This window comes from Pseudorasbora parva, chromosome 1 (genome assembly GCF_024679245.1).
Source record: "Pseudorasbora parva isolate DD20220531a chromosome 1, ASM2467924v1, whole genome shotgun sequence".
NCBI lineage: Eukaryota > Metazoa > Chordata > Actinopteri > Cypriniformes > Gobionidae > Pseudorasbora > Pseudorasbora parva.
Window position 1 is genome coordinate 62,916,289 of NC_090172.1, and position 18,285 is coordinate 62,934,573.

General features: G+C 37.2%; 1 protein-coding gene across 1 annotated transcript in view; it reads left to right on the plus strand.

Moving 5' to 3' along the window:
* The window catches only part of LOC137071707 (Fc receptor-like protein 5), a 173,284-nt gene that overhangs the window by 46,107 nt on the left and 108,892 nt on the right, over nucleotides 1-18,285 (plus strand). The window contains exons 6-7 of the mRNA XM_067439929.1: nucleotides 6,254-6,514; nucleotides 8,589-8,876. Coding sequence (XP_067296030.1) covers nucleotides 6,254-6,514; nucleotides 8,589-8,876 — 549 coding nt within the window. The remainder of the gene's footprint in view (nucleotides 1-6,253; nucleotides 6,515-8,588; nucleotides 8,877-18,285) is intronic.

The following is an 18,285-nucleotide window of genomic DNA, read 5'->3' on the forward strand; positions in this document are numbered from 1 at the left end:
GTTATATAACTTAAAAGGTTCCAACCCTGCAAGCAAATTATTTTTCTCGGCCGGTGTGAGTCTGATCCATTGACCATCCTCACAACCGGCACCCATTTCAGCGTTCAACCCACCCCAATTTGAATGTCTAATTGGGGCGGCGAAGGCTGTTCCCTTAGGCTTAAATGCCTCCATAGGTGTCAGATCAAGTTTTCTGACCCCAGGTTTCTGATCAGAATTTGCTTGCATGGAGGGAACCTCTGGTGAATTGTAAGGGGGAGGGGTTTCAACAGCCACATTCAACAACTGACGTGCCTCAGCATAAGGCCCAGCCTCTTGATTCTCTGTCTGAGGGGCAGGGCCTAAAGCGGCCACTGCCCCCACAACCTGAGAAGAGACGACGGGGGCGGGGGTAGTAGGAGACATTGTTTCACATTTCACAGCACTCTCTGCTCTTTCACAAACAGCCTCAAATCCCTTGCTCAAACTGCTCAGATCAGCTTTTATCTCAAGTCCAGTAATTTTGGACATTCTATCACATTGGGCAGTAAGATAGTTCATAGCCTTTTCTGCTTCATCACAGACTGCCTCAAGCCCTTTATTTAGATCATGTAGATCATACCCTATCTCAAGCCCAGTTATTTTTGCCATTCTATCACGTTGGGCCATCAGGCTGTACCACCCATCAATCACTTTAGGGATTGCTTTTCCCGGGGTTATTGGTACACCTCCCATTTTACAGACCCATGAATAAGTACAAACAGTTAAAAATTTGGATCTGTCTGCTTCTTTTTTTGCTTCTAGCCAGTCTAGCTGTTGTGTGATTTTCCAGTCGGAATCAAAGCCTTGGCTGACCATTTTCTTAATTAGCTCTGCATATTTTTTTGAAATGAGAGCATCAGAGCAAAGCTGTTTACAGCGTAAGCTCTCTCCTGTTTCATTATTTTGATCAGGACTATTCAAGACTGAATTAATCTTTTTATCAGTCATTTTTGGTCACAGTTGAAACCACTATAGAGTATTTTAGTATAATCTAGGCGAAGTTTATTTAACAATAATGCCGGACTTCTACACAATGAAACCACAAAGTATGCTTACAGACTCCTGGTCACATCTACTGGTCTTTACCAATTTGGGTCTTATTTTATAATTACACGGAATCGTTCCAGATGCATCCCTGGCAAACAACTTCTGTCTCTACTTTATTTTGTTTATCTAATTCTCTAATTATTTTTAATCTAATTTTTAATTTAATTTTATTATTTTATTATTATTTTTATTATTATTATTATATTCCCTGACTGTCTGATTCACTAATTTTCTAAAATCTAAGTTCGGGGATCCCCTTATCTGAGATGGAAGAGATAGAGCAGGTTTGCGATGCCCCCTGAACCGTGTGACCGTCTCTTAAGACTCTAACTCAGACAAACAGATCACAGTCCAGAGAGACGTGCCCCTGTAGAGGTGGTGCTACACCAGTGGCCCCCAATGGGCTCTCCTCTGTATTAGACACGTGTCGTGCGCTGTCTGCTACGCGTTAGCCGTTGCCCGTAGTAACGTGGCGTGCTCTCAGCGACCTTCTTATACTCTCATAAGTGTATTTTTACTTGTAACAAGAAACAAAAACAAATACTTAGTATAATTAATCCCCACTCCTATCGAAATGAAGCTCTCCCGCTCCCCATACCCAATCTCTTCCAGTCAGACAGCCCTAACTTAATAATAAAATAATACTACCTTATTTGTTGGTTTGCCAGGGATGTCACCACGGAATAATTGCCCGCATCCTCCACCAAAAACTGTTAGGGGTTAACAGTTTTGACCCAGAGACCAGAGATGGAAGGAAGACCAGGAGTCAGGATGTTCAATCAAATGAAGAGAATTTACTGAAGAATAGTTTGCAGTTTCATCGGTAGAGCCAGCTTCAGAGTCTCTCGAAGGAGGTCGCAGGCCAGACTCTACCTTACACAGAATTACCACACCAATTATACCAATTTCAAGGACATGATTTACATCATTACAAACACGTGGAATATTACTGATTGACATTAAGTCTAAACAATGTGTCACGCGAGAATAGATAGGAGATGTTGTTGTTGGTAAATCAGGATGTATACATCAGACCATCCCAAGATTGGGGTAGTGTTGACTTCAGGAGAGTCCTAGAAAGGCGCCAAGAAGTCTAGGGTGTGAGAAAAGTGGTCCAATCCAGTCCATAGACCTGCACAGAACATGTAACACACACACACAAGACTCTAGGGCACATCTCTCCTCCAAGGTTAGCGCAGCAGCGAGCTTATCAACAGACAAAGATATCAACACCACATGACACACACATCTCCAGAAAGAAAAGTAAAAGACTAATGTAATCTACCTCATTCTATAAAGAAATATAAGGAAATATAAAGACAAAAATGTACTTCTATCAATGGGAAAAATCACACTATATAAATGGGAAGAAAATCACAATTGGGAGCCTAAAAATTCTCCCGACCCCCTTTCCGTCCTGGGGTTACTAGCGGACAGGATTCATTTCCTGGCAGTCCTAAGTTTCTCTCCAAGGCCCTGTTGGTCAGGACTCATAGATAGAAGTCTATCTATGTCAGGGCACAGAGATAGGGGTCAGACAGTCTCGGTCAGGCTGTCTTTGTCAGACCGTCTCTGGAAAGCAAATTAGAAACCCAATACAGCAGACAAAAAGTCCAAATCATATTCAAATAATAGTTAAAAATGTATTAAATGATCACATAAAATGGATTGTCAATAATTCATTACTTTGAAAAGATAATAACTGATTATTTAACTCATGAGGAGGATATATATATAAAAAAAAACATATTCAAAAGGATAAGATGCATATGATGAAGATGCATATGATGAAGAGGCAAGGGTGTCGACCCCCGACCCTTTCAATAGCTACATGCTAATAACAATTAGCTTAGGGTTAAACATGACTAAACAAACAGGGTAGGCATTTTCCCGGTGTGCCGAAGCACTTTGGGGCTGATACAAGGTTATTTATTTATTTATGTTTTTGCCACTGACTGGCCCATCATGCAGGGACAGCGGCCCATTGGTTTGTCTTTTGAATTGACAGGCCAAAGTGAGAGAGACCTCCTCCATATTCACATACTCGGTCCATATTAGGCGCTGGTTATTGATAGATTTTTTACTTTATTTTATCTGAGTGTATGGGAAACTGCAAAAGGCAAATTTCCGCACAGTGAACAAACCTACGTTCATGCTCTATGAAGTGATGAACGGCATTTTGACCCTGAATTTTGTATTATAGGCTACAATCGTGTGATATGTGAACATTACAGGTTCTGCGGTGAATCAGCTGAAAACAGCCGTGAGCATTTAAATGACAGGATAGAGTGGTAAATGGTAAATGGACTGCATTTATATAGCGCTTTTATCCAAAGCGCTTTACATTTTGCCTCACATTCACCCATTCATACATCGACGGCGATGTCAGCCATGTAAGGCGCCATCCAGCTCGTCGGGAGCAGCTGGGGTTAGGTGTCTTGCTCATGGACACCTCGACACTTGGTCAAGTGGAACCGGGGATTAAACCACCAACCTTCTGGTTTGTAGACAACCTACATGAACCACTGAGCCACTGCCGCCCCAGTGGCTCAGTGGTTCATGAGTGGAAAACGGAAATACACACAACTACAAACTTGTCAATCTAACACCACCAGGCAGCTACGAACAGTGGAGAATTATGCTGTTTTGGAAGAAATGTATTTATTAAAAATGGTGCTATTATTATTTTTATAGAGGCTGTTTTCCTATTTTCTAGACATTTACTATATATATATTTTATAACAAATTCAATAGTTAATTTATTTTAGAAACCAAATACCCAGCAGGGCAATAAGGAACATGTGGGTACCTGTGAAGACCATGAGCTTACAGTTAAACTATAAAAACACCGTCATATGGTAATTCAAGGATAATTCAACCAAACAGCTTTAAAGCCTGGATCCCATGAATTAAGGACAAAGCTTTTTTCTCTATATTTTATGCAGTTTTTATTAGACTTAATGAAATTTAACTAAATGTTATTTCAATGAGAACCTCATAATATCATAAATTAAGTGTTGACTCTTGAAAACTATTGTTTTTAAAGGGGCAGTTCAACCCAAAATGTGGCCATTTACTCATACTGATGCCTAATGTCATTCCAAACCTGAATTAATTTATGTCTGTGTAACATAAAAGAAAATCATTTGAGTCTTTTTTTTTGTTCACACAATATTAAATGGTAGCCTAACCAAAATGGTTTGGATGCCAGCATTCTTCAAAATATCTTCTTTTTTGTTTCACGGAAGAGAGAAAGTCATGCAGGTTTGGAAGGACATGAGATTGAGTTAATGACGACAGCATTTAAAAGCGGTAAATTCACTTTACTGCATCCTAGCTCAAAATCATCAGTGCTTTAGTGTCAAGAGCATCACTGTGACAAAAGTGCAATATTAAGTTTGTTTTCTAAATATGTAGTAATTCGATAATATCCATGGTTATTTGTCCATGTCCTTGTTTTATTTATTTACTCCAGTTTAAGGCTCTAACTCCAGCAAAAACACTCACGGGGGACTCATGGGCCAGATGGGCTGAGTTTGCCAGAGCCGAATTTTAGCCCCAGTCCAGCAATGAAAACAAGTAAAAAATGTACTAGCGTCATGCTAACAAAATGCCAATAGTATTAGCATTATGTTAGCAGCATGTTAATTCCTGACGAATTGCTAACTGTGTTAGCATAATGCTAGCAAAAAGCTAATCATGTTAGCATTTTGCTAGCAACATGTCAATCGGGTAAGTATCATGGTGACAATATGCTAATTGTATTAGCATCATGCTAAAAACATGCCAGCAGTGTAGTTGCACACGTCAAGCACCACTCAGATTTTCGTCAGGAATTGTACATTCTAGTTATTATTATAATGTCCAGGGTATAATAGTGAGGTCAAAAACATAATTATATTGTATTATATTTTATGATATTAGCTCACTTTGCAGAAAAAAGCTTTCTCTGTTGGCTTTTATTAGAAATAAAACATGTGTTGAAAAGTTCTGCACATGGTTAATTATTTGTATGACTACATCACAGACTCAAGCCTTATAAAAGCATTAGATTGAAAATATTGACATTTCATAAAAGTGTGTAAAATAGAAATGCAGTCTAAAATGTAAAATGCTAATATTTTTGAGTATTTATGTTGTGTCGGTAAAGCACATACTGCACCCTTCAGATTTCATTAAATATTTGTATTGTTTTTGTCTCGTTTAAAGTAGTTCAGCGTCAGACAATGGTAAGCCGGCGTTCTGGTGGAGAATTAGGAAGTGCTGCACTGAGTTTACTACGGGATGACGAGGGTCAGATCAGGGCCAGAACCACCTTAGACATTGAGGAGGACAACCCTAGAATTAGACCTAGAATTAAATTCACTGTTCTGTTTCCTTATGCTTTATAAAAATAAGAAAAACAAAAATATGTGGGTCCCCCAGAGTTCAAGACGTACGGCCTTGGGTTGGAGACAGATTCTCAGCCTGTTAACCTGCATGAGGACGCCGACACACTGAAGCTTTCTTTGCTTAAATTAGCTCAAGATTACTGTCAGATGTAATAAAATTACCTTTACAAACTATACATCATTAAAAAAGATTTCAATTTTTATACCTCTGTTTTATTCTCAAAATATTGATTAGTGCATTACAATAAATTCATAGACTACACATTAGTCTATAGATGTACAAATACTATTACTTCACCCACAGAAACTCACTTTAACCAACACATTATCTTAAATATAAGAACACATTTTTTAATGACTGCTGATTTCTGTAGTTATACATTTGTTTCCTTTTTACATAAAAAAATCTGTAAAGCATTAATCAAACATTTATGTAAAATTACATATTATTCTGTAAAAATACAGAACATTTCCTCTTAAAAAACAGAAATTAATTTCATGTAATACCAAACTACAATCAATTCCTGTAAATGTAATAGTCGAATTTTTAATTACAGAATATCTGTAAAACTACAGGTATTTCAGTGTATCATGACAAAACGGGAAAATCTGTAAAAAATACAGACCATTACCTGTAAAATTAAATGTATTATTTACAGTTTATGTATTCACACAAACTGCAGGCAAACTAGATCTTTACTGGTGTTTTTCTCATTTCTCATTATTGTGAGTTGATAACAGTGATCATGAGACTGTGATGATGTCTTAATCTATATTTATGTGTATTAATACAGAGATACCAAAACCTGAAGTGAAGGTGAAGCCGGATCAGCCAGTGTTCAGTGGAGAGAGAGTCACTCTCACATGTGTCATACCGGGAGAAGAAAACACTCAGTGGACATACAGATGGTTTAGAGATGGACGACCTGTCTATCCATCATCATCAACAGCAGAGTTCAGTTTCCCAGCTGCTGCGTCTGGTGAATACACCTGTACAGGACAGATGAAGACTCGACACTCTCACAGCAGTGATGCTCTTACACTGACTGTATCAGGTGAGTCTTCATATTCACATCTGTCTGATGATCTTTTAAAATCAATATTTGAGGCTCAACACTTTTCTTATCCTCTTCAGCCTCATCTGTTCTGATAAGAGCTGAAGCATTTCACTTTTAGTCATTATTCTTTAAATGTAAAACTGCATAATCAATTTATAGCACAAATACTGAGCAGTTATCAGATATTTTGATGATTATTATGAAGAGGTAATGACATGAGAAATCAAATTGGCCTTGATGTTTTGGCATATTAGAGGTCTTTTTACAGTTCAAATATCCTGCAAGTTCCATAGCTAAAACTGTCCTCCTCGTTATAGACAAAAACAAAATTAATCGAGGTCAAAAACGGCTGATATTGTGGGAACTGTGACACCATGTGCGGATATATTTGCATACGCCCACCTATAGAGCAAATTGATGAATTATTATTCATCATCACACAATCATTCCGTCATTCATGTCCATCATTCATGTCAAACGCAGACAGAGCTCAGTGTTTCCTCGAGGAGTTTTTGGGGTGGTGGGGGTGACAGACCTCCCAAAACTATAGTGTCATTTTTACCGCTAAAGTTACATTTATTGTAATTTTATCATATTTATTGATTTATTAATGTATGTGCTTGTTTGCTTGTTTGTTGAATTTAAGAATAATTACACAAATTCAAACATGCCAGCATATGTTTAACTGAGACAATGCAAAACCTCGACCTACTGTGCTCTGGAAGCAGAACTACATTTATAGTATTTATAATTAAAGTAAAATTAATAAAATTATATTACTTAGACTTAGCTACATCAAATTGCTATCTAGGGGTGTGACGTTAACTGTCAGTACATTACTGCAGAGAGACACAATTTTCATAACTAACTTTAACCAATGTATCTATGATTCAATATGCTATGACAACTTCCGCAGGGTATAAAAAAAAAAAATTAAAAAAAAAGATAATTTATTTATTGAAAGGTTAATATATGCATACTGCGCGGGTTTGTAAGCAGATGTGTTTAGAACATGCATTATATTTTATTCGTGTTTTAGTCTCCTCTGCTTTCCTGTAACGTTAGGCCTAAAGTTCATCAATAGTTTTTGTCGTTTCAAAAGAGTTTGAGATAATGGCGGTAACGTTTACTACCCCATATAATCAACCTTTCAAACTTTATGAATAGCTAAGTTGATGTTTCTTTGGTTTTAAACGGATGGAAAACTGAAAGATGCCTTCTGCAGTTTTCAGTGTTGAACTGAACAGCGATTAGAAATGCTAACAATAGTAATCGACACAATCTCATGAGCCACTTCACAAGTAGCCTAAAAGAAATTCAAATCACCCGCCCTAACGTCACCTCTTGCTCCGCTAACTGTTGTGGACGTGACGGTCAAACACACACACACACACACACACACACACACACACACACACACACACACACACACACACACACACACACACACTGATGCTGTGCATTTACAACTCGATTTGGAAAACCCTAAAACATAAATAAATAATAGATGTTTTTAGGAAATTTATAGGGGAGAATTAGTGCAAAAAAAAACAAAAAAACTTTTTTTTATCAAAATGAGCATCTTTTTGCAAGACAAGGTTAAAAGATTCGTAAAATACAATACACAAATTCATAGTCTACACGAAAGCCTATGGGTGTACAAATTATTTAGCCTCAAAAAACTCCCTTTAACCCACACAGAATCTTGAATAGTAAGATATAAATGTTGAATGACTGCTGAATTCTGTAGTTATACATTTGTTTCCTTTTTTTCTATTTTTATTGAAAAAAATCTGTACATTTTAATGAAACGTTTATGTAAAATTGCATATTATTCTGAAAATGCAGAACATTTCCTCTTAAAAAAATATATAATGAAAAATCGGGAACATTCTGAAAAAAATACAGACCATTACCTGTAAAACAGGTTTATAAGTTTATTTATTCACTCAAACCACAGGCAAACTAGATCTTTACTGGTGTTTTTCTCATTTCTCATTATTGTGAGTTGATAACAGTGATCATGAGACTGTGATGATGTCTTAATCTATATTTATGTGTATTAATACAGAGAGACCAAAACCTGAAGTGAAGGTGAAGCCGGATCAGCCAGTGTTCAGAGGAGAAACAGTCACTCTCACATGTGTCATACCGGGAGGAGGAGACACTCAGTGGACATACAGATGGTTTAGAGATGGAGAACCTGTCTATACACCATCATCAACAGCAGAGTTCAGATTCACAGCTGGTGTGTATCTCAGTGGTGTGTATTACTACAGTGGTGAATACAGCTGTAGAGGAGAGAGATCAGACTCACAGACATCAGACACCAGTGATGCTCTTACACTGACTGTATCAGGTGAGTCTTCATATTCACATCTGTCTAAAAATAAAAAACACTTATTCTTATTAGAGGACTGAAGTTCTTCTTTTAGTCATTATTTTTTGTCTTCAGATGCAGAACTGCACGTCTCGTGTGTGTCGCACATTTTTATTAGGATATTTTTTATAACATCATGTAAAAATTGTGTCATTCCAGTAGGGCAGGATATCATTTAAAATGTTAACAAGATTACACACACACACACAAAAAAAAAACCCTTTGTCTTTATTTGTTCAGTTCGTTTCATGGGGGAATAGAAAAATCTCACTTTATTCTGGGCAAAAGGAGAGACTATACACATTGAATATAACGGGTGTAACATGATTTGAACCAATGAGAGAGAGAGAGAGACTACATCATTTAGCAGCTCATGGTATAGATATGTGATACATATAGAAAAACAAGTCTAAATATAGTCATCTTCCGGTCAAACATTCAGGTTTATCTTGAGATCCTGAAGATCCTTCAATGCGAAACAGGAACCCTTATCCTAACTCCCATACACTCCTAACAGAACCTGTTCCTCATGTGGGAAATTATTCCAGCATAAGGAAAACCATATGTTAGAACATAAAGTACAATAGAGCAGACCCTGCACACTTTTGTTCCATTCTGAGAATCACATAGAAAATCTATCAATAACTCTACATCAGGACATCGTATTGAACATGCTACACATGCTAGCAATGAATAGCTACATGCTAATAACAATTAGCTTAGGGTTAAAACATGATTAAAAACAAGTAAAAAATGTCTTAGCATCATGCTAACAAATTGCCAATAGTGTTAGCATAAGGTTAGCATCAAGCTAGCAGCATGCTAATCATGTTAATGTAACAGACGCCAGCTAGTAGTTGCTGTGTGAGTAAACCTCACTCCTCTGACCTCTAGAGACGTTCTAGCGACTGACACTATAGGTTGCAGCCTTTAGTCTGCCTGTTAGAGCGACCGACTCTCATGCCGGCGGACCTTGGAGTGGGCGGTTTGAACAGGGGGGGGGGTTACATTAGCATTTTGTTAGCAACATGGCAATCGGGATGGGGGGGGGGGGGTTACATTAGCATTTTGTTAGCAACATGGCAATCGGGATAGTATCATGCTGACAATATGCTAATTGTGTTAGCATCATGCTAAAATCATGCCAGCAGTGTAGGTTGCACACATCAACCACCACTCACATTTTCTTCAGGAATTGTTCGTTCTATTATTGTATTGTTCGGCTAGGAACGGGACGTGCAGAGGTGCTGCTCTTTTTTGTAATGTATTTACTAACCTTGAGGGGAATGTATGGAAGCCCGCAAAGGTTCAACTACTCCTGTGCAGGTCTTTTAAATACTGTCTCAATACGCTGGGGGACGTGTGCATCTGTTTGTGTTTCTGACATTAAGTCAATACACCTGCCTCTGTTTTTCTCCTCTGACACTGCAGACCTGACCTGTCTGATCAGTGTTATGGCTTTACAAGACAATTTTACTATTTCTGAAAGCGGCCTTCGTATCTTTGTACTAAATAAGTTCAAAGGATGAATCCTCTATTCAATCATTTAAATCACTTAAGCTGAGGTGTTTAATTGTCCTGTTGCTGTTGATTTCAGGAAATGTGCAACCCAATCCAGGCCCAGACTCGGCTATATGTTTCAATACCCCTGTTGATTTTAAATCCAGGGTTGGCTTTGGTTTTATTCACTTGAACGTTCGTAGTTTGATTTCAAAGATAGATATTATTCGTATTTGGGCACACTCTACTGAAGCTGATGTAACTGTTTTATCAGAGACTTGGCTAAGTAAATCTGTTCTGAATGAGGATATCAGTATTAATGGTTACAGTATATATAGGACTGATCGTCCCAGGAGGGGTGGGGGTGTTGCGGTATATATTAAAAATAAGATTTGTGTAAATATGCCTCTCTCTAAATAAGCGAGTAAGCGTTTTGATTTTTAGCTCTTGATCTCGAGGTCTCTAGTAATCTCCACATTACTGTAGTTGGTTGCTATAGGACACCTTCAGCTGTCAGGGATGCTCTGCCTTCTTTAATGCAGCTTTTATCAGGACTAAATCAGAACGAAATAGTAATCATTGGAGATCTAAATTGGAGCTGGTTGCATCCAGTATCTGATGAATTTAAAGCTTATTGTGACTCGATAAATCTCTTTCAGCTCGTTGACAGTGCCAATAGACCTAACCTGAAATGTCCAGATAAATCATCTTTAATTGATCTTATCCTAACCAACGTATCTCACAAAAACTCTGCAGCTTCTGTTTTTGCAAACGACATTAGTGACCAGAAACACAAAAATTCCCAAATCCAACCCACGTATCATTATTAAGCGTGACATAAAATATTTTAACTATCAGACTATCATCTGAAATGTCTTTTAAGGTCATTGTGTTGTATAGACCACCTACAGCAAAATACATTTTTTTTAACCATCTCATTGAGATACTAAAAAAATGTGATAATAAGGAAACCATTTTGTTAGGTGATTTCAATATAAATTGGTTGAACAAGAGTATCAGGAAAAAGTTAAAACAAATTAGTAACAAGTTTCAGATGACACAAAGGATAAAACATCCTACACGAATAACAAAATCGTCCCAAACTTTAATAGACTTAATCTTTACTAATCACGCAGAACGAATTACCAAAACCTATAATTTGATAACAGGCTTGTCTGACCATAATCGTAGTTTAATGGTTAGAATATTATCAAAAATGAGATATAAAAAAATAATTCAATTGACCGTGATTCAGTGGCTTCTTATATTCCCAAGAAAGATATAGAACTGTTTCATAATGAAATATAAAAAATTGAATGGAAACAATTAAAAAACAATCATCTGGTAAAAATCAGTCAGCATGTAATGATTTTTTAAAAACATTCCATGAACTCTTATCCAAATATTCTAAACAATCCCATTTAAAGAATAAATCATAAAAAAAATAAAAATAAATAATAATCTTGCCTTGGATAAATGAGTCCATATGTAATCTAAGAGATACGGCACTTAACAAGTCCTTGAAAACAGGTCACATGACTGATCGACTTTTATATAAGGAGCTTAGAAATAAGGTTATAAGGTTGTTAAGAGAGACGAAAGCAAACGTATATATGAATTTGATTGAACAAGCAAAAGGTGATACTAAAAAACTTTGGAAAGCTATTGATAAAGTCACTGGGCGAAAACATTTTAAATGCCAGAAAATGGAAATTAATATAAATGAAAATCTTGAAAACGATCCACAAATAGTTGCAAATTATTTCAACAATTATTTTACAGAATCAGTTAATGAACTTTGCAAATATTACAATTGTACTAATTATCAAACATCTGATCCATTTATTGATAATAATCCAAGTTTTTTGAAGTTCAAACCAATCAATGAATCTAAAATATACAAAATCTTAGAATCCCTGACAAACTCTAAATGTAAAGATATTTGGGGGCTTAATAGTACAATCTTAAAAAGACATTAAGATATGTTTATGACTCCTATTACTTATATGACTAATAAATCAATAGAAGAAAATATGTTCCCCACTGTTTTTAAAAATGCAATTATCACGCCAGTTTTTAAAACCGGTAATAGATATGAAGTATGCAATTATAGACCTATCAGCATACTTCCCGTTGTCTCAAAGGTCATTGAAAAAGTAATTACAGAACAGTTATTAGAACATCTAAATAAAAGTAATCTTCTACATGCAATTTGGATATAGGAAAAACCACTCCACTGAAACTGCATGCTGCCATTTTATAGAAGGGGTAAAAGCTAAACTGGACAAGGGAGGCACTGTTTCTAGACCTTCGCAAAGCATTTGACACGGTCAACCACTCAGTGCTGCTGAAGAAATTGAGCAACTATAAACTGTCCAACAGTGCACTGCAGTGGATAAAATCATATCTAAGTGGTGACCGTGTACAGTGTGTGAGGGTCAATAATATGCTGTCTACTCCAAAGGCTTGTGACACAGGTGTCCCCCAGGGCTCTGTTCTTGGACCTCTGCTGTTTACACTCTATATTAATGATCTCCCTACAGTGTGTGGTGAAGTGGATGTTCAAATGTATGCGGATGACACTATTATTTATGCACATGGAAATGACGCCACTAGTGTGGCTAATAAATTAACTAAGGTCATGAATAACATCGCTGACTGGCTCACCTCTGCTTCGCTTACACTTAATGTAAAGAAAACGGTGACAATGTATTTCACTAAAATTAGAAAACCAAAGACCTTTCCATGTGTTTTTGTAAAAGATAAGAAGATAAAAGTAGTAGATGAATTTAAATACTTAGGTGTCCTTTTGGAACCAACATTCGGATTTAAAAAGCATATCAAAAAAAAAAAAGTCTAATATTTTAAAATACAACATCTCAGTTTTTAAAACATATTCGAAATATGCTTACTTATGATGCCGCAAAAATCTATCTGGATGCAAGGATTGTTTCACATGTTAATTATTTTATCTCGTGTTGGTCTCAAACAAGTGAAACAACATTAAAAACTTTAAAATCCCTTTATAACCAGGCTGTAAAAGTATTAGATAAAAAACCATTGAGACATCATCATTGTCAAATTTTTAACCGGTTAAATATATTAAATTTTGAGAATTTAATTGTGTACTCAAATGTACGGTTAATTTTTAAGATTCTTAATAATAGCGCACCTCCACCACTGAGGAGATTTGTACAGCTCTGCTCAGAACAGAATACCAGGACATCTAGGTCCACAAGTCGAAATGACTGCAGATTACCGAACAGAAGCTCTGCCTTTGCACAGACAGCCTTCTCATTCAAGGCTGTTAAAGAATGGAACAATCTTCCAGTTAGTCTGAAATTATCCTCTGGTCTGAGGGACTTCTCGCAAAATGTTAGAAAGGTATTATTAGATAATCCATTATGTCAGCATTGACTATGTTTATGGTTAGCAAGTTTTTAATGTAGAAATTTTACAGGATTTATTGTTGACAGTATGTATAGAGCTAGTTTAGGCTGAAGTATGACTGTAAATGTGGTTGTAAATAGATAGTGAGTTATTGATGTTTAGATGCATTTATTTTATTGTTTTATCTGCCCAGGGACTGCGGATGGAAATTAGCTGTAGCTAAATCTGGTGTGAAGCACCTTTTCTCTTCTAAGATTAATGTACTTGCACATGGTCCCTGTCAAATAAATAATAAACATAAACATGAGCGTGATAAGGCCTGGGCAAAAGCCAGGAAAACAAGCCTGGATTCTGATTGGCTGCTCTTCAGGAGACTGCGCAATTTGTGCACTGTGGCTATCAGAAAGGCCAAAGCTGACCACTTTCTTATAGAAACTTCAAATAATTTAAATAACCCCTTAAAATTCTGGAAGACGATTAAATCCTTAGCCGGAAACAAAACAGGCATTGAGCTGCCACCATTTATTCTTAAGGACTCACATAAATGATCCGATAAGGCTGAGATGCTTGGCTGTTTTAATGAGCATTTCATTGCCTCTGGTTCATTATTTGATTCACTCAACACTTCACATCAGAATCATCCTAAAGGAAATTCTCATGGTCATTCTGGAGTCAGTAATTCTTTTAGGTTTAAGCCATTTTCAGTTTCAGAAGTACATAGAGCACTCACACTTTTTGACATTAGAAAATCGCCTGGTCCTGATAACTTGGAGCCTTATTTTCTACAGTTAGCATCTGATTTTATTGCACCGCCTTTGACTTACCTTTTTAATCTTTCTCTGGACACGAATGAAATTCCACTTATATGGAAATCCGCATTTGTTCTTCCTCTGTTAAAAGGAGGCGATCCGACTGATTTAAATAATTACAGACCCATCTTGAAACTGTCTGTTCTGGCCAAGGTTATGGAAACTCTGGTGAACGAACAATTAAAAGAGTTTCTAACTATCAACAATATTTTGTCTAATTTTCAATCAGGTTTTCGTCAAAAACACAGCACAACTACAGCAGCCCTAAAAGTAATAAATGATTTTATTGACTGTTTAGATAAAAAACAACATTGTGCAGCTCTTTTCATGGACCTATCGAAGGCTTTTGATACTGTGGATCATGTAATATTAAAACAAAGACTCCTCAGTGTCGGGTTGTCAGAACAAACAGTTTGCTGGCTTGAAAACTATCTATCAGGTAGACCCCAGTGTGTGTACAGGTAGATAGTCTAACCTCCAGCCCTCTTAGTATATCACTGTTACATCACTGTTCTTTGTATGATCGGGTTGGTTGGTCTGCATTGTCCACCCGTAGACTTAATCATTGGTACATTTTTATCTACAAGGCAATTCTTGGTATGCTTCCCCCATACCTCTTACATCGAAAAGAAAAGTACAGGAAGATATTGTCTTCGTTCTGAGGACTTCTTTTTATTATCTGTCCCTCAAGTCCGGACAGAACTGGGAAAAGGGGCTTTCAAGTATGCGGCACCCTGCACTTGGAATCAGCTGCAAAATGTGTTGAATCTTAAGGAGCCGGTTTCATTGGTTGATTTTAAATTAGTTTTAAACCCCATAAAAACTATACATACTGGCTGTAGATGTTATGGGATTATCAGTGAAGGCGATTATGAACATGAAACTAACCCTAACGTTACACTAAGCACAAATGGTGGATCATTTGCCCAATGTCAGTGGTGGGAATAATGTTCCCTGGGATCAGAGTGTTCATCGCAGAGTTAGCAGCTGTGTTAGTGTTGGGAATGAGATGGCCGCGGGAGATTTTTGCTGCGCTCACCATGAAGCACGCGTCTTCTCACCACGGCAACAGTATTGTGGTGGAGACTTTATCTAACGCCACTGGGTATGTTAGACGAGATCGAAGTATTCATAGGACAGTTCGGGGGCAACGTGGAGTCAAAATGACAATAACACTGGTCCAGGCTGTGCACACTCGAGGCAGATCTGGATACGCTGCTCGTAGCAGGAGCAGACGTGGCGTGACACAGGGCAGGGGCTATTATGCATAATATATAATATATATGTGCCCCATATGGAATCAGAGTGCATACTGTATGTAGTAAATGGGAACTACATACAAAAGTACAACCCCTACAGCAAAAGGCAAACCGCTACATGCATTCGGTTTGTTTCTACCATTTATTAGTAATGATGTACACAGTTTGCTTACTATTTACTATTTACCTGAACATTCAGTATTGTGCAATATATCACACAGAAGGTGAGGGACATTTGGGGGGAAAGAAGTGCAGCAGTTTATCATTTAAACGTGGCTTTTCATGAAAATTATATAATCCAAGATTGCCACCACCATACGACATCATAATATGCTAATTCGATGGGAAAATGTAATCTTTACATAAACTTTGGGTCATATTTCTCTAATTTACAGAAAGTTTCTATCGTTTATCAATTTTAAGATATAGCCTTTTGAAATTAAGATGTCAAAATCTAATGTTTTAGGAAAAAAACTCTGGTGCCTAAAGGGTTAAAAACAGAATTATATTGTATTATAGTTTATGACATTAGCTCACTTTACAGCAAAAGCTATAGTTATAGTAGCCTACTATAGCTCTAAGACAAGCATTCCCAGACTCAAATATGTTTGAGAGCAAATGCGCGTTTCAAGTTAGCGCCTATAGTTTTAAAACGGGTGCCTTACCTATAGCTTAAGAACAGATAATAAGCCTATAATTTAGCTGAAATGACTAGACGCTGAAGCGACGTGGATGCGATGTCATTACGTTGCCATGCCTGATGCTTAGAAAATGTTAAAAAGACTTAGTGAGACAATTGATATGAATGGAGAGTGAGTTGCCAGCTGTAACTCGTGATTGATGTCCATCATGTGACGAGTGCAGATCTCATCTGACATGAGCTGTGTCCCAAAGTGAAGTGCGCGCACTTCGAAGGCCGCATTTGAAGTGCGATTACGTCATTGCGGCACTACGAAGGCTGTCCCAATGTGAAGGCTGCACCTCTGAAGGCCGCATTTGAAGTGCGATTACGTCACAGCGGCACTAGGTAGGCTGTCCCAAAGTGAGAGCTGCACCTTTGAAGGCCACATTTGAAGTGCGATTGCGTCACAGCGGTGCGACAAAGGCTGCCGCAATTCATGAGCGACTTTTAAATGCGCCCTTCGGTTCTCAGGTAAAGGAAGGGTACAGCTGATGGAACCTTCCCTCAACTTCGCAGCCTTCCCTATCCCAGAATTCATAGCACACTGGTGACTACAGGATTTGACTGGTCCGCATTCCCGCGGCACTCGATCAGATTTCCCAGTTAAAGACGGTATAGCGGTCGGTAACTCAAGTGTATCCTGGATACTATTGAACACAACAGCGCAAGCGCTTGAAGTTAATAAAACGCAACCAAGATAAACTTTAATTTCCCAATTTTTAAATGCTATTTATTTCTCAACCATTCTCCCAAGAAGAGGAATCTGTCCATTATCACCCTTTTCGCTGTTTCTTTCTTTTTTTCATACACTTTCTTTAGCCTTCTGCCAGGGCTGTATTTTCGTCCCGCTCCCGCTATGCAGCATTCTGCTCGCGCATTATTTTATTCCCGACCCGACTCATCCAGCTAAATTTAGATTTTGTTTCCAGAATCTATCTTTTAAATTTCCCTTACAGAAAGAGAGACACTGGATAGGAATTGCCCATGCAATCATTTATTTTTCTTATAGCCTACTGCCAACACAAAACAAATATCACAGAAAAATAGGCTAAAACAAATGTGACATCTGTCATTCGGAATTATAAGAAAAAATGCAAATAAACGAAAACTGCTGACTTAGATGCTAAAATAAAGTTTTTTTTTATATGAATGAATGAATTAATGAATGTTCACTGACGACGGTCACCGAAAGATCGATCCTCCAAAGGCTGAATGCCTGGCCGATTTAAATGGCTAGACTATTATTAGCTTTTTATTATTTTTTATGTAAGTTATTTGTAAATTAAACAAAGAAACTGCTGTCTTTGTTCATTTTCGTTAACTTCAAACGTAGGCTAAATTAAAGAGAAGTGGTTGTTCTATAGCCTACATTGTTTATTTTTGTAATGCACGTTATCATTTGTAGCTACATTAAACACATTTATATATGTTTATACATATATTTTCTTGTCATGTAATTTAAAATGTGTAAATGAAAATAAATTGGTCTATACATTAACCTACCTAAAGTAGGCTTTTTACAACTGTAGCCTATTTATAGACCAATAATATAACTTAAGTTTAACATCATAAACAACAGAAATTTTAATTATCAATTTTAATATTAGGCTATACACTTTCATTGCGCTGAGCGGGAGAAGCTGGAGCTGGACCGGGATGGGGAATAATGCACATTAGAGACTCTGGTAAGGCCTGTGCGGGACATCATCTTCTGGGTTGAGTGCATATTTGAACTGTCCGCAGCTTTG